A 22,801-nucleotide genomic window follows, 5' to 3' on the forward strand; every position below is an offset into this window, starting at 1 on the left:
CGATCCGTGCACAAAGGCCAACAGTTAGAGGACTCGATCCGTACACAAAGGCCAACAGTTAGAGGACTCGATCCGTGCACAAAGGCCAACAGTTACAGGACTCGATCCGTGCACAAAGGCCAACAGTTAGAGGACTCGATCCGTACACAAAGGCCCACAGTTAGAGGACTCGATCCGTGCACAAAGGCCAACAGTTAGAGGACTCGATCCGTGCACGAAGGCCACTCGGCCTTGGTGCACGGATCGTGCTTGGTTTCGGTAATTTTTCCCTAAAATAGACGAAAGTCGAGAATCCGTGCCCCAAGGCCACTCACCAACGCGCTGGACTCACCTACGAGCACGGAACTTGATAGTTTTCTGGCCTTCATGCACGGATTTCATTAGCGTCACGGCCTTGGTGCACGTTTGTGTTAGGAGAATGTCTTAGGCGTTTACGGCCACTTTGGGCCCCTGTCCCCGGGCCCCTGGGGGTATGGTAGGGCTCGATATCCCCTGGGTGCCGTACAGCGGGTCGGGCTGTGTGGATGGGGGTCGTTCTTTAGGTTCTTAGTCTACCGGAAGTCGGGGGTATTCACCCCTTAAAACATGTGTAGATACGTGAATTTGTGTAAAATTTCGAAAAATTCAAAGTAAACCGTGCACGAAGGCCACTCACCACGGCCTTGGTGCACGGACGTCTTATATCGGAATAGCCTTCGGGCACGGAACTTGATAGTTTCATGGCTTTGGTGCACGGTGTATGAACGAGTGCTTAGCCCTAGCGCCCGGTCACTTTTGAGGGGTCTTAAAACCGATTTCTAGGTCGTCGAACATCACGAAACTACTCGACTTTTGTAGCCGGGGATGCGTAGCTTCGGTAAACGATGACGATTCGGTCGTCGAAACCCACAAAGCTTAAGAATAAGAATCGCAAAACCGTTCCTCGGCTGCGGGAAATCGCCGAAACTTCTCAGGCATATAGAAGAAGGCCTGGTGCGAGTGGCCAAATGAGTTGATAGTACCCCAGACCCTCACGAGGGGAATTCTGACCGTTTTCGTAGTAAAATAATATCCGTGCACCAAGGCCAGCCGTTCTATCCACCAATCTTATCCGAAATAAATGACCAAAAATTCTGACCGCTATAAAACGCTTAAAACTGACGGTAAGACTTTGAAACTTATTTCGAGCATAAAGACTATTGATAAGAGTATTTCTAAACTTCGACAGTGAAAATAAGTGCATAGGGGGCGCCAGGGTCAAGTTTCGAAAATTGAAAAAAATTTTTTTTTTTGTTGGCTAGACGAGTGGCACCCCCGGGGTCGGTTTTGACCCCCCCCCCCGAATGGAAGGCTTTGTCAGGGCTGGACTTTGAAATTTTCGAAATCCGTGCATCAAGGCCAGGTAAAAAGCTAGGGTTAGCGTGAAATTTTGGCCTTCCTGCACGGTTTTTTTTAGGTCAGCGTGACGTCATTTGGTATCCCATCATGCACAGCGAATCCGTGCATGAAGGCCGGGTTAGTCAGAAGACCCTAGACTCACCAACCATCAGAGCGGCCTTGGTGCACGGAAAACTTAGCCCTAGAAGAGGTAGCTCCCAAACCCCTGGGGCCAGGGCCCCAAAATTTTAGGTGGTGACCCGTAGGGACTTAACTAGAACCTGGATGCCCATGACCCCCTCGCCCAAGCCCAGCCTTAGAAATGGTAGCCAAATTAGGGCTAGGCCCATGAATCTATTCAACTTTTTGTGAATATTGATTTTTGGGCACAATGACCCCAGGACCCTGAAATTTCATGTGCCCCAAGTCGGCCCAATAGGCTACCTAGCATACCAGTTTGGGCCCTTAAGCCCTACAGGGAACGGCCCAGGGCACATCCGGGTTAGCGTGAAATTACGGCCTTGAGGCACGTGCGTGACTTTCTAATTAGGGCTGGCAGACGGAGTTTATGTCAGAGAGAGGCTGGCAGACAGAGTTTATGTCAGAATGAGGCTGTTAAACAACTAACCTTTGAAATAGAACGTGTTCAAATAAGCACTGATTAATTCAATACATTGTTGTTGTAAAGTTGCCGCAGATCGCAAGTAATCAGTGTCTAGTTGTTGATTATAGATGGAGTAACTGGTCGATAACGCGAGTGAAGAGAACAATAGCCACGAGTGTTCGTGAATATATGACTGTAGAGTTATAACAGACTTCTTACTGCTCCTTACTGAAATATACAAACATATAAACACTGTGATAATCTGTGGATTAAACCTTAGGATAATCTGTGGATTAAACCTTAGGATAATCTGTGGATTAAACCTTAGGATAATCTGCCGAATAAACCTTGAGATAATCTGCGGATAAAGCCTTGGGATAATCTGGGGACCCTAGTTCGAGAAGTTTTTACTTACATGTTACCATTGGAAACTTGGTCACTTCATGAGAATCTTTATGCCTGTTAAAAACAAAATTTTGAATTAATTTGAGGAAAGTAAACCCTCAACCCCTCACCTGTCACCCCTCACCTGTCACCCCTCACCTGTCACCCCTCACCTGTCACCCCTCACCTGTCACCCCTCACCTGTCACCCCTCACCTGTCACCCCTCACCTGTGACCCCTCACCTGTGACCCCTCACCTGTCACCCCTCACCTGTCACCCCTCACCTGTCACCCCTCACCTGTCACCCCTCACCTGTCACCCCTCACCTGTCACCCCTCACCTGTCACCCCTCACCTGTCACCCCTCACCTGTGACCCCTCACCTGTGACCCCTCACCTGTGACCCCTCACCTGTGACCCCTCACCTGTGACCCCTCACCTGTCACCCCTCACCTGTCACCCCTCACCTGTCACCCCTCACCTGTCACCCCTCACCTGTCACCCCTCACCTGTCACCCCTCACCTGTCACCCCTCACCTGTCACCCCTCACCTGTCACCCCTCACCTCTCACCCCTCACCTCTCACCCCTCACCTGTCACCCCTCACCTGTCACCCCTCACCTGTCACCCCTCACAATTACAGGGTTTACTACTTACATTGATTTATAATTTCCTTTTGTATAACATCCTAAACACAGATCATAATCACCGCAATCAGCGCAGTGAATACGTGTTCCAACAATGAATGCTCGACAACCATCGCAACCATACCTAGCAACGCATATCATCATCATCATCACTTAACAAACTCATCACTGAAATCTGATGACTAATGACTGAAATCTGATTATTGATGACTGAAATCTGATGACTAATGACTGAAATCCGATTATTGATGACTGAAATCTGATGACTAATGACTGAAATCTGATGACTAATGACTCACATTAAATGTACGACATCGTGATCCTTCGTATGTCCGCCAGGAATATTAACATCGTCTGAGAAACAAGGGGCGCAAAGATCGATATCCTGACACTCGAGACATCGGTATCTTCTACCGGGTAAACTGACGTTACATCCATCACACGCTATTTCAACATCCAATAATTCACAGAAACGAGCCATAAATAAATCAAAACTCTACAAATACAATACAAATAAATACATCCCTACAATATACAATAATTCACAAATCCGAGTGAAATACAATATAAACATACAATATACAACAAATCTATCCACTTAGAATCCACCCTGAACTATGATTAGAATCCACCCTGAACCATGATTAGAATCCACCCTGAACCATGATTAGAATCCACCCTGAACTAAGATTAGAATCCACCCTGAACTAAGATTAGAATCCACCCTGAACCATGATTAGAATCCACCCTGAACTAAGATTAGAATCCACCCTGAACCATGATTAGAATCCATCCTGAACCATGATTAGAATCCACCCTGAACCATGATTAGAATCCACCCTGAACTAAGATTAGAATCCACCCTGAACTAAGATTAGAATCCACCCTGATCCACGATTAGAATCCACCTGATCCACGATTAGAATCCACCCTGAACTATGATTAGAATCCACCCTGAACTATGATTAGAATCCACCCTGAACTATGATTAGAATCCACCCTGAACTATGATTAGAATCCACCCTGAACTATGATTAGAATCCACCCTGAACCATGATTAGAATCCACCCTGAACTAAGATTAGAATCCACCCTGAACCATGATTAGAATCCATCCTGAACCATGATTAGAATCCACCCTGAACTAAGATTAGAATCCACCCTGAACCATGATTAGAATGCACCCTGAATTACGAGTTGTTACTGACCTTTTTCTGATCAGAAGATATTGTTCGATACCAAGCCTGAAAATTCTCCTCTTTTTTTGACTGTTCGTACCACATCATGTGCTGTTCGTAATCTCGCAGTTCGGCTTCTTCGTCGTACGTGGTTTTATTTGTCAGGTTGCTCTTGGCGACGTTTAACAACAATTGCGGCAGTTTCATTTCGACGAGGAATGATAAATCATTTGGTTGCCATTTAATGTCTAACAAGTGAAGCAGACAGGCCTGCATGTATTCAAATACTGACGTTACTACACTGAAAATATACACAATATACAAACACTGTTTAATACAAACTGTGAGATCAACTGAGAAATTCCAGTTTTAAAACCGACACTCAGTTAGTTACACAGTTGTAGTTGTTGCGGTTCAAAAAGGAAAATCATCAAACATTTCAAATTTTATGTTTTATTTTAACCTTCAACTATAAAACTGGCTGCTGAACCTGTTCAGAGTATCAGCAGTTACAACAGAATGGAGACTATCAGTCTATCTATAAATTCCTTCATGTTATAACACAAAATTCCTTGAGTGAATCAGCAGCAGGTGAATCGAGATATTCCCTGATTGAATCCGAATAATTCTAGTTTTAAATGTTACAATTCAGTCATTTCTTATAAATCATGTATTCACATGTATCAAACACAATAACATTATCTGAATTCCAGGTCAGGGGTACGCATCTGTTTGGAGAGATGGGTACGCACCTGTTTGGAGAGATGGGTACGCATCTGTTTGGGGAGATGGGTACGCACCTGTTTGGGGAGATAGGTACGCACCTGTTTGGAGAGATGGGTACGCATCTGTTTGGAGAGATGGGTACGCATCTGTTTGGAGAGAGGGGTACGCATCTGTTTGGAGAGATGGGTACGCACCTGTTTGGAGAGATGGGTACGCAACTGTTTGGAGAGATGAGTACGCATCTGTTTGGAGAGATGGGTACGCATCTGTTTGGAGAGATGGGTACGCATCTGTTTGGAGAGATGGGTACGCATCTGTTTGGAGAGATAGGTACGCACCTGTTTGGAGAGATAGGTACGCACCTGTTTGGAGAGATGGGTACGCACCTGTTTGGAGAGATAGGTACAAATCTGTTTGGAGAGATGGGTACGCACCTGTTTGGAGAGATGATGTTGTGTTTAAACGTTTGAATTTCACCAGTTATAAACCGAATGATGGAATAAAATGAATGTCGCACTTTTGACTCTAATTCTAAACCGCAGCCTTCTAAACCATCGATAAAATGAGTAGAAAAATGACTTTCATACGAAAGAAACTGCTGCATAAACAAAACAACAGGAACCTGAAATATATCAATATAAAATCATCATCATCATCATCATCATTATACAGCAGTTAAACAGTTAGTGGACCCAGTAACAGTGAACCTGACTTCAACAGAGTCTGACTCTACAGTCAGAGCTGGATGCAGATTAACAGCGGGGAGGGGGGGGGGGTGTTATCTTTGCTCAGATAATTTGAAATAAACAAAATTCATTAACCTGAAAGAAATGTTGCGTTGAGTCAGTAACGAGTTTGAAGAATGTGTAAATGAGTTTAAACGTAGAGTTAACAGCTACAGCGTGTTCAGTTCTCTGTTTTAATAACATCTCGACGAGTTCAACGCTCCACACGGGATCTTTAATAAAATCCATCACTAGTCGAAACGACGCGTATTTCTCAGAGTCGTGACTCACACTACGACTCATCTGACGATCCAATAATAGTGACAGTTTACGTTTCCGTGACGACGCGTTTTTATTCGATTTCGTTCGATTCTGTTTGAAACGAGACGAAAAAAAGTCAAATTTACGAATTTGAATTCTATAATTTATGAAAAGGATTGCGTTAAAGATTCACCTCTGATCTGACGGGGATTTTAGTTAATCCAGCGAAACGCATCAGAAATCGAGCTTTACTTTTGAATTTATCAACTGGAAAAAATATAACGGAAATTTGTGTGGAAAAACGACAATTCTATTTTTACTGATTTCAGGATCCAGTTCGACATTTGAACTGAGTTATTTTCGTACCCTGTATATCGACATCTTGCGTTGAACCTTTCTCCGCTTCAAGACGCATGAATTGTCTCAATTCAATCATGTGATTTCTCAATCCGTCTGCCATTCTAAACGCGTGATAAATTCCTTCAGATAATTCTACATCACCTTCTTTCTCAACTATATAGAAATACAAACAATATACAGCAGTGTTACACAGTGCGGACTAAATAATACTTAGTCCGGATCGACCGGATATATTATATCATAGATCAGTGTTACACAGTCCGAACTAAAGCCTTAAATCTGGTCTTTAATTGTTAGATCAGTTCCTGGATTCAGTTTCACAGCCATAACATCTTAGACTAGCCTCAAGTTGACTATAGAACTAAGTTAGTCTTAGACTGGTTTAAATCTAAGTCACATGACTATGGAACTGGCCAGTGATGTGTAGAATTGTGGTGCGATTACTTACGATACTTGGTCACTTCCTCTCTGAGCGGCTGCGTGTGCCAGACCAGAGCGGCAAACGTGCTGTGAACCATTTCATCAAGCTGTACCCCACCAGCTGAACTCGAGTGACAGTATTCTATACACCTGTAACAGCAGCAGCAGCAGCAGCAGCAGCAGCAGCAGCAGTAGTAGCAGCAGCAGCAGCAGCAGTAGTAAAATGAATTAGTTTAAACATATAGAAAACATTGATAAAGAGGAATTTAATGCTTACTTTGTGAGTAATTTATTTGCGAGTTGTGAATCAGTTTTCGCGATTAGATTCGATAAGAAACCATGAACCAAACCTTCAGCCGTATCGGCCTCCTACAAATAGACAATACCGCTGTAAGTAGATGATGTCATAAGGTGATACGTGTAGGCAGCCATGTTTACTCGTGATTACTCACATATTTCCCGGAGAGCGATCTCTCGATGGTTCCAGTTTTGTCTCCGGCTCGGAATAAAGTCGTCCACAGATCGCTGCGTAAAATCGCTTGTTCTCGAGACTCGTGTTCTTCTTGTACAACTGTAGACTTCGGTAAAACTGAAATAAATAAATACTCAAACTGATGATGTCATAGGGGGATTTATAGAGGCAGCCATACGGAGTATAGAACGTACCTTTCCTGGAGTCTAAAGCTGCTCCGCTGAGTTGACCGAGAACTTTGATACTAGTCATATATAAATCAACTAACCACGGCATGTGAATATCAGGAGAACCTTTAGCTGTTACCTGTCAACACATATATAAACATTTCATCACAGGTGGAGGCAGGCTCCTCACAGAGGGCGCTGCCTCCTAGCCTGCTAGCTGAGGAGACAGGCTCCTCACAGAGGGCGCTGCTACCTAGCCTGCCAACTGAGGAGACAAGCTCCTCACAGAGGGCGCTACTCCCTAGCCTGCTAGCTGAGGAGACAGGCTCCTCACAGAGGGCGCTGCTACCTAGCCTGCTAGCTGAGGAGACAGGCTCCTCACAGAGGGCTCCTAGCCTGCTGACTGGAGACCAGCTCCTCACAGGGGGCGCTGCTTCCTAGCCTGCTAGCTGAGGAGACAGGCTCCTCACAGAGGGCGCTGCTTCCTACCCTGCAGACTGAGTTTCAGATGATTGATACGTTACCTTGAACTTGTAACCCCACTCACTGCCGTGACTGTCGGCTTGGAACAGAAAACGTAAATGTGGACCGTGAAAATGGACACATTCTGTCCAGTTCTCAGATCCGACTTTCTTTTCAAATCGTTGTTTATTTCCTCGAGAATCTGTGAATTCTAAATAATCATCGACCAAACTGAAAATATAAATCATTCACCCTATGACATCATTCACCCTTCCACATCATTCACCCTATGACATCATTCATGTCGTTAACTGACATTTAGTTTGAAACTTACGCCGTATAAAGTTCACATTGCGGGTCGAATTCTACGAGGAACACGGATGTTCCCGGGTAGAAGAATGTTTGAGTCACGTGATCAGGACCTTTATAGTTGTGTTCTGATTCAATATTCCATGTGAATAAATTAGTAAAACTACTCGAGTTTTCAGCATTCTTCTCCTGAAATCATAGCAATTATTGTATCAGTAGCAGCTGTGAGGTCTGGAGCAAGGGGTGAGGTTTGGAGGGACGTGAGGGGAGCTGTGAGGTCTGGAGGGGGAGATGTGAGGTCTGGAGGGGGAGATGTGACGTCTGGAGGGGGAGATGTGAGGTCTGGAGGGGAGCGGTGAGGTCTGGGAGAGGATCACCGAGGAAAGTGAGGATGATGGAGGAAAGTGAGGATGATGGAGGAAAGTGAGGATGAGGGAGGGAAGTGAGGATGAAGATTCTCACCAGTACATTCAGTTGATTGCACACATTCAGTAAATGTTTGGTTTTTTCGACCAATAACAGCAGACGATCGGAAACCGCGACCAAATTCTTCGATGTAAATAATTTATGCATAATAACCAATGACAACAGCTGAAAACAATGAAATCTCACGATTAGAAAATAAACGTTGAATTTACCGCAGTTTCTAGAATTAATGAAATATTTATTTTACCAAATGTCTAACGAGCAACGACAGAAAACTTGCTGATAAAAACTCGATTTTCAACGAAAGCGACTGAAAATATAAAATCAAACATTTAAAAAATTTAAATCTAACAGATTTTAACGGATGTCGCTGTTCGGCACTGACCTCGGAGTCGAGTTCAAGGTCACTCAACTGCTGTAAGGCTTCAAGAGCTCGTGATATAATCATTGATAGATCTGTGAATAGAGAGAATTAACTGATCTTAACTGTGGAACTGTCTTCCACTTACTGTGGATTTGTGTCCACACTGTGGAACTGTCTTCCACTTACTGTGGATTTGTGTCCACACTGTGGAACTGTCTTCCACTTACTGTGGATTTGTGTCCACACTGTGGAACTGTCTTCCACTTACTGTGGATTTGTGTCCACACTGTGGAACTGTCTTCCACTTACTGTGGATTTGAGTCCACACTGTAGAACTGTCTTCCACTTACTGTGGATTTGTGTCCACACTGTGGAACTGTGCCCTTTAACTGTGGAACTGTCTTCCACTTACTGTGGATTTGTGTCCACACTGTGTGGAACTGTCTTCATCTTACTGTGGATTTGTGTCCACACTGTGGAACTGTCTTCCACTTACTGTGGATTTGTGTCCACACTGTGGAACTGTGCCCTTTAACTGTGGAACTGTCTTCCACTTACTGTGGATTTGTGTCCACACTGTGGAACTGTGCCCTTTAACTGTGGAACTGTCTTCCACTTACTGTGGATTTGTGTCCACACTGTGTGGAACTGTCTTCATCTTACTGTGGATTTGTGTCCACACTGTGGAACTGTCTTCCACTTACTGTGGATTTGTGTCCACACTGTGGAACTGTGCCCTTTAACTGTGGAACTGTCTTCCACTTACTGTGGATTTGTGTCCACACTGTGGAACTGTGCCCTTTAACTGTGGAACTGTCTTCCACTTACTGTGGATTTGTGTCCACACTGTGGAACTGTGCCCTTTAACTGTGGAACTGTCTTCCACTTACTGTGGAACTGAGTCCACACTGTGGAACTGTGCCCTTTAACTGTGGAACTGTCTTCCACTTACTGTGGATTTGTGTCCACACTGTGGAACTGTGCCCTTTAACTGTGGAACTGTGACCACTAACTGTGGAACTGTGTCCACACTGTGGAACTGTGTCCACACTGTGGAACTGTGTTTCTTATGGTGGAATTTCTGAATTTCTAAACTTACACTGTATAAATATAGTTTGAATGTATTCCTTGTCGGTCTGGTTGATTTTATCGGCCTCCAATTGGTGGCGACACCAGGCAATAAAACTCATCTGTAATGACGAGATCAGTTTAACGAGGTGCGATGATTCAGCCGGTGGTTGCTTGGTAACGGTTTGTTTCAGTGTTGCGGTGAACTCCGACCCGGCTACGGACCACAGAGTGTCCATTATTGATATCACATGTTCGCTGTTAAATTTCTACAAAAATAAAAACAAAATCTTTGAATTTTTATCAAAATTTCATCAAGATTTTCGTTTGTTTTTTGTTAGAATTTGTAGAATCTTACGGTAATTCCGACACCTTTTGGTAAATTGAGTAAACCACTCGGGTCGATGTGACTATAAAACTGACACAATGACTGAATGATCAGCTCAACAGACGGCAATCGTTGGCACTCTTCCAACTAGAAATAAACAACAAACTTCAAAACATCAAAACCGTTTTAATTTAACGGCTATAATTTGAATTTTGAATTTTACAAACCGTTATATTTTCCATGAGTAAAAACAGTTGTTTCCTGCGAGCTTCTTTATCCGGGAAAAATACCGCAATTCCTTAAATAAGCAACACTTACAGCATTCAGTACATGTTACAATCTAAAAACACGGGTTTGAGCTAAAAACTGGATTAAAACTTACCATTTTTAATGATATTCCGAGAGATAGCTACAAGTTTACTTTCACTGGCGACTGAGGTGGTGGCACCATCACTGGCGAGTGAGGTGGTGGCACCATCACTGATGAGTGAGGTTGTGGCACTCTCACCGGCGAGTGAGGTTGAGGTACTGTCACTGGTGAGTGAGGTTGTGGTACTCTCACTGGCAAGTGAGGTTGTGGTACTTTCACTGGTGAGTGAGGTTGAGGTACTGTCACTGGTGAGTGAGGTTGTGGTACTCTCACTGGCAAGTGAGGTTGTGGTAGTCTCACTGGCGACTGAGGTCGAGGTGCCCTCACTGGCGATTGAGGTCGCGGTGCCTTCACTGGCGAGTGAGGATGTGGCACCGTCACTGGCGAGTGAGGTCGAGGTGCCCTCACTGGCGAGTGAGTTTGATGAGTTATCTATCACAGAACAGAGATGCTGGAACAGTAGTTGTGATGATTCACTTTCATCTTGTTTTGATCCAGTCATTTGTGGCAGCAAATTGTGTAATAATTGTAAAGTCAACAAACGACATTGTTCAATTTCTGAGCAACTCCTACAAAATAATCATCATCAATTCACACCTTTTTTAATGATAACTAGGCCTGGTTTTAGAGTAACTGGTTTTAAGAGTAGCGAGACCTGGTTTAAGTGTAACGAGACCTTGTTTAAGTGTAACGAGACCTTGTTTAAGTGTAACGAGACCTGGTTTAAGTGTAACGAGACCTGGTTTAAGAGTAGCGAGACCTGGTTTAAGTGTAACGAGACCTTGTTTAAGTGTAACGAGACCTGGTTTAAGTGTAACGAGACCTGGTTTAAGAGTAACGAGACCTGGTTTAAGTGTAACGAGACCTGGTTTAAGAGTAGCGAGACCTGGTTTAAGAGTAACGAGACCTGGTTTAAGAGTAGCGAGACCTGGTTTAAGTGTAACGAGACCTTGTTTAAGTGTAACGAGACCTGGTTTAAGTGTAACGAGACCTGGTTTAAGAGTAACAAGACCTGGTTTAAGAGTAGCGAGACCTGGTTTAAGTGTAACGAGACCTGGTTTAAGAGTAACGAGACCTGGTTTAAGTGTAACGAGACCTGGTTTAAGTGTAACGAGACCTGGTTTAAGAGTAACGAGACCTGGTTTAAGTGTAATGAGACCTGGTTTAAGTGTAATGAGACCTGGTTTAAGTGTAACTCACCAGTTGGTTTTTGTATTGTATAAACTCCACATGAGTTCCATAGTAACATCATTAACATCTAACCATTGATTGGACTGAGTTCGATAAAACTGACCTTTCTTCGAGCACTGGTGAAAAATATTCATCAAATTAATAAACTAATTAACAACAATAGTAATTAGCGCGTGTTAGTAATTAGTGTTACCTGTTCTTGAGCTATATCACATAGAAATGTTAACACGCAACAACTGATCTGGTATGGAGACACACTTTCTGGTAATTCCCTTAATGTTGCCTAAAATCATACAATTCATATCATTTATCAGTTTGAGGGACACAGACCCAGCAGCAGCTGGAGGGAGACTGACCCAGCAGCTGGAGCGAGACACCCAGCAGCTGGAGGGAGACACCCAGCAGCTGGAGGGAGACACCCAGCAGCTGGAGGGAGACACCCAGCAGCTGGAGGGAGACAGGCCCAGCAGCTGGAGGGAGACACCCAGCAGCTGGAGGGAGACACCCAGCAGCTGGAGGGAAACGGACCTTGTTGAATGGATAAACATCTTCACTGCGTTGACCGCAACCATAGAATTTCACACTGTTGACTCCGAGACTTTCGACTCCAGTTTGACGCGGTTCCATAAACCTTAATAATACATACTACAAAACAGAGAACATAATGATGATGTCATTGGGGGATTTATGGAAGGAGGCTACGATGATTTTGATTTCAAAATTCGCACCTTTCCGATCGGGAAATCCTCGAGAATGACCTCCGTCTCGTCCCAGTCGTCCTCCATCTTAAAACAAGCAGACGGAACATCTCCGGCCTCGTTCACAGGTTCACCGTCGCTTAGCAACGCAGCTGCCGGGGTCACGTGATCAAACCTCTCCAGGTTACGGCTCAAATCAAACTCATCATCAAACAAATCATATCTGAAGAGTCAATCCAAACTGGGTTCTAATTCAGAGTCAATTTAAACTGGGTTCTAATTCAGAGAGTCAATCCAAACTGGGTTCTAATTCAGAGTCAATTTAAACTGGGTTCTAGATAAAACAGTTTTACAAAGTAAACTTACTTATCATTGTAGACAAATACGAATCCATAACGAGGCCCTCGACCGCCCTTCTCAACCTGAATAATAAACACAGTGGATAGAATTCCACCCAGTTCCACAGCGGTACCAGTGAAACAATGTTCCACAGTGTATCACTACTGTGGAACTGGCTGCTGAAGATTCACTGAAGATTTATTTACCTTGATTTGTATTCTAGTTAGTTGAGCTGCCCGTTCTGGTTTGAAAAATAAATTCAATTTGATCACTCCACTTTCAGTTTGGAAATCTTTAAATTAAAAATTATAAACAGTAATAACACCAGGTGGCGGTAACCCACAACAATTCTGGAACTGGATCCAAGGAGTGATAAATAATATCTTACTGGTAAATTCAGATGAATATGTATTTTTATCATGCGGTGAATTTGTTAATTTCAGTTTTGCGTCGCCACCAACAAAACGTAGAGCTAACGGATTTAGAGATTTCCTCCAGAACAGATCTCTTACTGTGACCATCCGTAGGAACAATGGTTTACATGGAATCATCTGATTGTATTCTGAAATATATCATAAATCATACTGAGAGTCAACTACTGACTCCTGAGGAGTCAACTACTGACTCCTCAGGAGTCAACGACAGGAACTGACTCCCGAGTCAACTGCAGGAACTGACTCCTGAGGAGTCAACTGCAGGAACTGACTCCTGAGGAGTCAACTACAGGAACTGTCTCCTGAGTCTAATACCCACCTATAATTTTCTGCAATATGTTAAGCACTGCTGGAACGTTTCCACACGATAAACTGAATGATAGAATTATTTCAGCAACTTCTCCGCATAAACTACCACCATCAGCATCATTACTGCTAGAAATACATCAATCACAAATACATCAATCACAAATACATCAATTACAAATACATCAATCACAAATACATCAATCACAAATACATCAATCACAAATACATCAATCATGATAATCAATAATTAATTAATTGAATGAATGGATAAAACGAACCTTTGTAAATTTGCTAAGAATGATTCGACTTCTTTTAAAACGTGTTTTGTTAAGAATTTTGGGCGTTCGCTGCTCGCTTGAGACAAACACAGCGGTGGAATGTGTAACAGAGCATCTCTGAAATAAACAATCAATAAATCAATCAACATGTACATGTGAGAGATGACATGTACATGTGAGAGATGACATGTACATGTGAGAGATGACATGTACATGTGAGATATAATACCTGGTATGAAGTGTTAAACTATCTCGTAGCTGTGGAACGACTGTTTGACAAGCCGTTACAGTTGACGCCAGAATCTTCAAATACCAAATAACAGACGCATCCAAAACACTAAAACCAGGATCCTTCACGACTCTACGTATAGAAAACAATAGACAGTTTACTGTCCGTCTGTCTACCGGGAACCTGAGACAATATTTGTCCCTAGAAATTCTTCATTTTATACAAACACAAACCACAATCTAAACAGACTGATAATATCTATACAGGTAAACTGTGGAGACTTGATATATCAGAATCCAAACACAAAGAAACTTAATATCATGTGAAAACTCAACATCAGGATCCAGTTCCACAGTTGTGAGTTCAGATTTGACTCATTGAAAATGAACTAATTTGAACTCACAACTGTGGAACTGGATCCAGTATTGTAACTAACCTGAGACCCTGTATTTTAATGGCTCTAATTCTAGTATCACATCCATCAGACTGACATCTCTTTATATTTATCTGTACGACTACAAAATATTCAAATTAAATTCACAATGTGAGATGGTTACCTCCATAAATCACCCTATGACATCATCGATTTTATCCTTTTGACCCCAGTAGGAAAGATGGCTGCTGTTATAAATCCCCCTATGACATCATTACGGTACCTCTATGGAATGTCTGCACATTCTCCAGTAAAACTATGAATCCTTTCATATGACTGGGTACGTTAATGACCTTCACCTCTGTCAGCGGTTTCGGTACTTTCCCCACGGCGACGGTGATTGTGTTCGGCATGTAACTTTTATCGGTTGGACTGACGTATAGTGATAACCGTTTTAATACCACATTCGGCTTCATCCATAACCTACAAATAGACATACCACATACAGCGAGCTGACCTAACTAGCTGCAGCTGTGGACTGTAAACCCCGGGGGAGGGAGTCACTAGGGGGCGCTGTACGGGGGGGCTGATATTTACCGGATCCAGTGAGATCTAGCTGAACCGTCCGACTGTAAACCCCGGGGGAGGGAGTCACTAGGGGGCGCTGTACGGGGGGGCTGATATTTACCGGATCCAGTGAGATCTAGCTGAACCGTCCGACTGCCAATAAGTCGATGTGTTTTCATCAAACAGATTATTTACATCGTTTGAATTTGAGGATAATTCGACAACTTGACAACATTTCATTTGAACGATCGGTCGTAATTCCTCGTCTGCTGTTAACAGATCGTCTGCTGTCGACTCGACAACTAAAATACAACAATACAACAATTACAATCAAATCTTATATTGATGAGTTTGAAATATCTGTTGAACTCAGTGAGTTTGGAATATCTCTGAAACTCAGTGAGTTTGAAATATCTGTTGAACTCGGTGAGTTTGTTCTTACCTCTTTCGCTGACTTTTTTCAGGACGTTTTTCAAAACTAGAGTTCGTAAACTGACGGCATTGTTGAATCCGTCGAGAGGAATGAATGGTAACGCTGTCACCGGGGAACGGTTTCTCTGTAAAAACTACAAACAACAACAACAAACACCGTTCAACTGAAACCTAAGTCTTCAAACATTTTCTAATTTTGTCACGATAAACTTACGTTGAGTAAACGATCACCATGGCGACCAATAGAACATTTATCATCATTGAATACATCGATAAAACCTGAAAAATTTATCACAAAACTTCAAATTCAGCTAGAATTAGGGTTTAACTGACATAAGGTCTTTTAGCTCATGTTTGTTCAACTGTCCGATGTGTACATGTTGAGCAGACGGACTCAATGACCTTGACCTCACACTCACCGGGTGTCAGCGAACACTCCTGTAGCGTCTCAATCACGTAACTCAGTTCCTCTTGTATATAAGTGTTGTTGTTCATCTTTTTAACGGCTTCGAGCATCGGTGAAATATCAGCGGTTCCATTTCCTTCGACGTCAAATTTCTGAAACGCCGCGATACATTCATCTCGATCGACATGACGATTCATCATAAAATCACTGAACTGAGCTAACGTTACAACCTCCTGAAATACAATCACTGAACTGAGCTAACGTTACAACCTCCTGAAATACAATCACTGAACTGAGCTAATGTAACAACCTCCTGAAATACAATCACTGAACTGAGCTAACGTTACAACCTCCTGAAATACAATCACTGAACTGAGCTAACGTTACAACCTCCTGAAATACAATCACTGAACTGAGCTAATGTTACAACCTCCTGAAATACAATCACTGAACTGAGCTAACGTTACAACCTCCTGAAATACAATCACTGAACTGAGCTAATGTAACAACCTCCTGAAATACAATCACTGAACTGAGCTAATGTTACAACTTCCTGAAATACAATCACTGAACTGAGCTAACGTTACAACCTCCTGAAATACAATTACTGAACTGAGCTAATGTTACAACCTCCTGAAATACAATCACTGAACTGAGCTAATGTTACAACTTCCTGAAATACAATCACTGAACTGAGCTAACGTTACAACCTCCTGAAATACAATCACTGAAATGAGCTAATGTAACAACCTCCTGAAATACAATCACTGAACTGAGCTAATGTTACAACTTCCTGAAATACAATCACTGAACTGAGCTAACATTACAACCTCCTGAAATACAATCACTGAACTGAGCTAATGTTACAACCTCCTGAAATACAATCACTGAACTGAGCTAACGTTACAACCTCCTGAAATACAATCACTGAACTGAGCTAATGTAACAACCTCCTGAAATACAATCACTGAACTGAGCTAACGTTACAACCTCCTGAAATACAATCACTGAACTGAGCTAATGTAACAACCTCCTGAAATACAATCACTGAACTGAGCTAACGTTATAACCTCCTGAAATACAATCACTGAACTGAGCTAACGTTACAACCTCCTGAAATACAATCACTGAACTGAGCTAATGTAACAACCTCCTGAAATACAATCACTGAACTGAGCTAATGTTACAACCTCCTGAAATACAATCACTGAACTGAGCTAATGTTACAACCTCCTGAAATACAATCACTGAACTGAGCTAACGTTACAACCTCCTGAAATACAATCACTGAACTGAGCTAACGTTACAACCTCCTGAAATACAATCACTGAACTGAGCTAACGTTACAACCTCCTGAAATACAATCACTGAACTGAGCTAACGTTACAACCTCCTGAAATACAATCACTGAACTGAGCTAACGTTATAACCTCCTGAAATACAATCACTGAACTGAGCTAATGTTACAACCTCCTGAAATACAATCACTGAACTGAGCTAACGTTATAACCTCCTGAAATACAATCACTGAACTGAGCTAATGTTACAACCTCCTGAAATACAATCACTGAACTGAGCTAATGTAACAACCTCCTGAAATACAATCACTGAACTGAGCTAATGTTACAACCTCCTGAAATACAATCACTGAACTGAGCTAACGTTATAACCTCCTGAAATACAATTACTGAACTGAGCTAATGTTACAACCTCCTGAAATACAATCACTGAACTGAGCTAACGTTACAACCTCCTGAAATACAATCACTGAACTGAGCTAACGTTATAACCTCCTGAAATACAATTACTGAACTGAGCTAATGTTACAACCTCCTGAAATACAATCACTGAACTGAACTAATGTTACAACCTCCTGAAATACAATCACTGAACTGAGCTAATGTAACAACCTCCTGAAATACAATCACTGAACTGAGCTAATGTAACAACCTCCTGAAATACAATCACTGAACTGAGCTAATGTAACAACCTCCTGAAATACAATCACTGAACTGAGCTAATGTTACAACCTCCTGAAATACAATCACTGAACTGAGCTAATGTAACAACCTCCTGAAATACAATCACTGAACTGAACTAATGTTACAACTTCCTGAAATACAATCACTGAACTGAGCTAATGTAACAACCTCCTGAAATACAATCACTGAACTGAGCTAATGTAACAACCTCCTGAAATACAATCACTGAACTGAGCTAATGTTACAACCTCCTGAAATACAATCACTGAACTGAGCTAATGTAACAACCTCCTGAAATACAATCACTGAACTGAACTAATGTTACAACTTCCTGAAATACAATCACTGAACTGAGCTAATGTAACAACCTCCTGAAATACAATCACTGAACTGAGCTAATGTAACAACCTCCTGAAATACAATCACTGAACTGAGCTAACGTTACAACCTCCTGAAATACAATCACTGAACTGAGCTAACGTTACAACCTCCTGAAATACAATCACTGAACTGAGCTAATGTTACAACCTCCTGAAATACAATCACTGAACTGAGCTAACGTTACAACCTCCTGAAATACAATCACTGAACTGAGCTAACGTTATAACCTCCTGAAATACAATCACTGAACTGAGCTAACGTTATAACCTCCTGAAATACAATCACTGAACTGAGCTAACGTTACAACCTCCTGAAATACAATCACTGAACTGAGCTAACGTTACAACCTCCTGAAATACAATCACTGAACTGAGCTAACGTTACAACCTCCTGAAATACAATCACTGAACTGAGCTAACGTTACAACCTCCTGAAATACAATCACTGAACTGAGCTAATGTTACAACCTCCTGAAATATAGTGCAATTACATGTGGAACTGCTTGGGCAACATGTGGAACTGGATAGTGGAATAACATGTGGAACTGCCTCAACAATATGTGGAACTGCCTGGACAAGGGGAACTGGTTCTAAGGGTTTTCAAAGTATTCAATTTTCAATGTATTTATTTTTTCTTTGTACAATAAATTGTGAATTGATCGTCAAATAGTTGTAAAGCTGAGACTAGTTAAAACATTCACTCAGGGCTTTAAGGTTAGCTGGCTAGGGTAAGGATTAGGGTTACTGTAAGGATTAGAGTAAGGATTAGGGTTACTGTAAGGATTAGAGTAAGGATTAGGGTAAGGATTAGGAGTAGATTTACCTCATTTCTTGCAAGTCCATTTTCCAACCAGGACAATAATTCAACAACATGTTGCTGAACGACATCAACCGCAGTTTCATCTCTGAAAATACAACAATCATCAGCATCCATCTATCGATAACATCAAACCTGACGTTTAAATACTTACTTCAGTTTCACCGCGGCAACTCGTAACAATGCCGGGTCGAATATATGTGACAACTGTTCCGTCAGCGGACCACTATCGCCATCTATTAATACACAGAATATACTTCATTTACAATTCAAGTAATGCAGGTTTGTTTGGATAATAAAGGGTTAATCTACCTGTATTACTGCTGTCTGTTGAATCTGCTGCATTCTCATTCTATCAAAATAAACATTAAATAAACCGAGATTAAATGAGGCTGGTTTTAAACCGGTTTAAAACAGAGATTAACAATCAATCGCTGAGGCTGGTCTTAATCTCAAACCCGAGTAACCACAGTTTAGTGTCACCAGGAATAACCAATTAGTTAATCAAAGCTTTAACCTAGTTTTAGTTTTGCATCGACCTGTTAACAGACAATTTAAGCTGAATTTGAGCCGACCGAGCTGAGACCGCGACAGGGTTAAAGTTAAAACCAGGCTCGGATCGGATATATTTAAATGACGGTTCTCACCAGATCCGGGACAATATCAACTGAAAGTGGCATCATCAACGAATCCCTCTCCCGCAGCTGCTGCTGCTGCTGACCGGTTACCGCGTGATTCACTTCATCCTCATCATCACCGCTCAATCGATATCCAGCGTTACCCATCACAACAAACAGCGCCACCACAACAATACTATCTGTAACCATGGCAATAACAAACAATTCTCACATTAATCAATTTCATTCCTAATTCTTGATTCAGTTTAAATCTTTAGCGTTAATTTCATGACACTGAACCCTCAGAGTGAGTTAGACTAATCAGTAATCTGTCCGTGGCTTCTATTTACCAAAATGGTTTGTGGAAATATTCGATGACTGACAGGGGATCAGTGGAGTTGGAGACACAATGACTAGAGTAAGGGAGGGGCCTGGAATTCATGATTCACTGATGTGAGCGTTTTAATAAATTATTTCATTGAGTGAAATAAACACACAAACTGCCGTCTCAGACCACGGCAGAGATATCAACAGAGTTGAGGCCTCATTAAATTCACTGCCATCCTAAATCATTGATTTAAAGGTGCCCACATGGGCTACTTCTCTATAGAGCTGTCCAGAGGGGATAAACTCAGCTGCCCAGCTGAAGAGGAGCTGTCATTTGCATCTCCATACAAACAACAACAGGCCAACAGCTAGGTCTGGTCAGGCTAGGAGGACTAGTGAGGCTCTCCAGAGTCTGGGATTACTGGGACTGCCACTGGTGGGCTAATTGAATTCTGTCCAACCACGAGACCTGTTAAAACCCGAAACCACCACATACGTTTCATTATTGTTGATAAACTTTCGCTTTTAAAACTCTTTTCGATTTCGATTTCAATTTCAACTCTTCGCCTTCTGGCCCAGTCCTACTACTAGCCTAAAGCAGCAAACTGTCTCTAACCCTAACCCATCTCTTCAACCCCTCCTCTCTGTGTCTCTCTTATTAAATATGGTTATTTACCTCGACAGTCGCAAACATTATAATTTATTTCAGTCGCAATTCTGGTTAATCCACAACCCGGAAGTCTGACATTTCTGCGGGGATTCCCAAGCTCTTAGGGTTTGTTCGTGTCCGGCAGATCCGGGCTAGGGTTAATGGTTCGAGTCCCGACGAAACGCTAACCCTAGGGTTAGGGTTAGTTCGCAGCGCCAGATCCTGGTGAGCTGGAGTTGGCGGGTTCGAGTCCCGACGAAACGCTAACCCTAGGGTTAGGGTTAGTTCGCAGCGCCAGATCCTGGTGAGCTGGAGTTGGCGGGTTCGAGTCCCGACGAAACGCTAACCCTAGGGTTAGGGTTAGTTCGCAGCGCCAGATCCTGGTGAGCTAGAGTTGGCGGTTCGAGTCCCGACCAAACATTAACTTAGTGAGCACGGATTAGGATTATGCCAGATCTAATCAGTGGACCGAACGGTGTCTCCTGTCGGCTACAACCCGCCGCTTATCTGCCATACAGTGCGAGCGAGTCTTATCATTACGGGTTGATGGTTTTCGCGTCGAGTTCAACCACCACAGATTTGTATTCGTTGATAATCAGTTCAGTCTCAGTGGAGGAGGATCTACAGCTCAGACTCAGTGGAGGAGGATCTACAGCTCAGTCTCAGTGGAGGAGGATCTACAGTTCAGTCTCAGTGGAGGAGGATCTACAGCTCAGTCTCAGTGGAGGAGGATCTACAGCTCAGTCTCAGTGGAGGAGGATCTACAGTTCAGTCTCAGTGGAGGAGGATCTGCAGCTCAGTCTCAGTGGAGGAGGATCTGCAGCTCAGACTCAGTGGAGGAGGATCTGCAGCTCAGTCTCAGTGGAGGAGGATCTACAGTTCAGTCTCAGTGGAGGAGGATCTACAGCTCAGTCTCAGTGGAGGAGGATCTGCAGCTCAGTCTCAGTGAAGGAGGATCTACAGCTCAGTCTCAGTGGAGGAGGATCTACAGTTCAGTCTCAGTGGAGGAGGATCTGCAGCTCAGTCTCAGTGGAGGAGGATCTACAGTTCAGTCTCAGTGGAGGAGGATCTACAGTTCAGTCTCAGTGGAGGAGGATCTACAGTTCAGTCTCAGTGGAGGAGGATCTACAGCTCAGTCTCAGTGGAGGAGGATCTACAGCTCAGTCTCAGTGAAGGAGGATCTACAGCTCAGTCTCAGTGGAGGAGGATCTACAGCTCAGTCTCAGTGAAGGAGGATCTACAGCTCAGTCTCAGTGGAGGAGGATCTACAGCTCAGTCTCAGTGAAGGAGGATCTACAGTTCAGTCTCAGTGAAGGAGGATCTACAGCTCAGACTCAGTGGAGGAGGATCTACAGCTCAGTCTCAGTGAAGGAGGATCTACAGCTCAGTCTCAGTGGAGGAGGATCTACAGCTCAGTCTCAGTGAAGGAGGATCTACAGCTCAGTCTCAGTGGAGGAGGATCTACAGCTCAGTCTCAGTGAAGGAGGATCTACAGTTCAGTCTCAGTGGAGGAGGATCTACAGTTCAGTCTCAGTGGAGGAGGATCTACAGCTCAGTCTCAGTGGAGGAGGATCTACAGCTCAGTCTCAGTGGAGGAGGATCTACAGCTCAGACTCAGTGAAGGAGGATCTACAGTTCAGTCTCAGTGGAGGAGGATCTACAGCTCAGACTCAGTGGACGGAGTCGAGGAGGCTCTCTGTAAACATCTCAATGAATGAAACCTCAGTGGACTGAGGATCTACAGTTCAGACTCAGTGGAGGAGGATCTACAGTTCAGTCTCAGTGGATGAGGATCTGCAGCTCAGTCTCAGTGGACGGAGTCGAGGAGGCTCTCTGTAAACATCTCAATGAATGAAACCTCAGTGGAGGAGGATCTACAGTTCAGTCTCAGTGGAGGAGGATCTACAGCTCAGTCTCAGTGGAGGAGGATCTACAGTTCAGACTCAGTGAAGGAGGATCTACAGCTCAGTCTCAGTGGAGGAGGATCTACAGCTCAGTCTCAGTGGACGGAGGATCTACAGTTCAGACTCAGTGAAGGAGGATCTACAGCTCAGTCTCAGTGGACGGAGTCGAGGAGGCTCTCTGTAAACATCTCAATGAATGAAATCTGCAACATCTAAACCTGAAATTGAGTGTATTTGTTGCTG

General features: G+C 43.1%; 1 protein-coding gene across 1 annotated transcript in view; it reads right to left on the minus strand.

The window, feature by feature from the left end:
• LOC141910702 (zinc finger ZZ-type and EF-hand domain-containing protein 1-like) overlaps positions 1 to 20,754 on the minus strand; it is a 29,216-nt gene extending 8,462 nt beyond the window's left edge. Inside the window, exons 1-43 of the mRNA XM_074801434.1 lie at positions 20,682 to 20,754; positions 19,709 to 19,878; positions 19,374 to 19,413; positions 19,216 to 19,297; positions 19,068 to 19,149; positions 15,896 to 16,115; positions 15,691 to 15,755; positions 15,487 to 15,610; positions 15,166 to 15,346; positions 14,761 to 14,960; positions 14,541 to 14,619; positions 14,105 to 14,236; positions 13,876 to 13,992; positions 13,608 to 13,723; positions 13,243 to 13,416; positions 13,061 to 13,146; positions 12,882 to 12,937; positions 12,546 to 12,738; positions 12,346 to 12,462; positions 12,011 to 12,100; positions 11,827 to 11,933; positions 10,639 to 11,195; positions 10,484 to 10,554; positions 10,287 to 10,403; positions 9,960 to 10,197; positions 8,882 to 8,952; positions 8,744 to 8,806; positions 8,533 to 8,661; positions 8,096 to 8,259; positions 7,824 to 7,992; positions 7,327 to 7,438; positions 7,113 to 7,249; positions 6,938 to 7,029; positions 6,689 to 6,810; positions 6,247 to 6,393; positions 6,074 to 6,147; positions 5,716 to 5,991; positions 5,329 to 5,516; positions 4,199 to 4,469; positions 3,291 to 3,487; positions 3,002 to 3,115; positions 2,376 to 2,419; positions 1,985 to 2,188 (exon numbers count right to left, since the gene is read on the minus strand). Coding sequence (XP_074657535.1) covers positions 1,985 to 2,188; positions 2,376 to 2,419; positions 3,002 to 3,115; positions 3,291 to 3,487; positions 4,199 to 4,469; positions 5,329 to 5,516; positions 5,716 to 5,991; positions 6,074 to 6,147; positions 6,247 to 6,393; positions 6,689 to 6,810; positions 6,938 to 7,029; positions 7,113 to 7,249; positions 7,327 to 7,438; positions 7,824 to 7,992; positions 8,096 to 8,259; positions 8,533 to 8,661; positions 8,744 to 8,806; positions 8,882 to 8,952; positions 9,960 to 10,197; positions 10,287 to 10,403; positions 10,484 to 10,554; positions 10,639 to 11,195; positions 11,827 to 11,933; positions 12,011 to 12,100; positions 12,346 to 12,462; positions 12,546 to 12,738; positions 12,882 to 12,937; positions 13,061 to 13,146; positions 13,243 to 13,416; positions 13,608 to 13,723; positions 13,876 to 13,992; positions 14,105 to 14,236; positions 14,541 to 14,619; positions 14,761 to 14,960; positions 15,166 to 15,346; positions 15,487 to 15,610; positions 15,691 to 15,755; positions 15,896 to 16,115; positions 19,068 to 19,149; positions 19,216 to 19,297; positions 19,374 to 19,413; positions 19,709 to 19,846 — 5,956 coding nt within the window. The 5' untranslated portion in view covers positions 19,847 to 19,878; positions 20,682 to 20,754. The remainder of the gene's footprint in view (positions 1 to 1,984; positions 2,189 to 2,375; positions 2,420 to 3,001; positions 3,116 to 3,290; positions 3,488 to 4,198; positions 4,470 to 5,328; positions 5,517 to 5,715; positions 5,992 to 6,073; positions 6,148 to 6,246; positions 6,394 to 6,688; positions 6,811 to 6,937; positions 7,030 to 7,112; positions 7,250 to 7,326; positions 7,439 to 7,823; positions 7,993 to 8,095; positions 8,260 to 8,532; positions 8,662 to 8,743; positions 8,807 to 8,881; positions 8,953 to 9,959; positions 10,198 to 10,286; positions 10,404 to 10,483; positions 10,555 to 10,638; positions 11,196 to 11,826; positions 11,934 to 12,010; positions 12,101 to 12,345; positions 12,463 to 12,545; positions 12,739 to 12,881; positions 12,938 to 13,060; positions 13,147 to 13,242; positions 13,417 to 13,607; positions 13,724 to 13,875; positions 13,993 to 14,104; positions 14,237 to 14,540; positions 14,620 to 14,760; positions 14,961 to 15,165; positions 15,347 to 15,486; positions 15,611 to 15,690; positions 15,756 to 15,895; positions 16,116 to 19,067; positions 19,150 to 19,215; positions 19,298 to 19,373; positions 19,414 to 19,708; positions 19,879 to 20,681) is intronic.
• Between the last annotated feature and the right edge of the window lie 2,047 nt (positions 20,755 to 22,801).

Source organism: Tubulanus polymorphus, chromosome 9 (assembly GCF_964204645.1).
Source record: "Tubulanus polymorphus chromosome 9, tnTubPoly1.2, whole genome shotgun sequence".
In the NCBI taxonomy this organism is placed as follows: domain Eukaryota; kingdom Metazoa; phylum Nemertea; class Palaeonemertea; order Tubulaniformes; family Tubulanidae; genus Tubulanus; species Tubulanus polymorphus.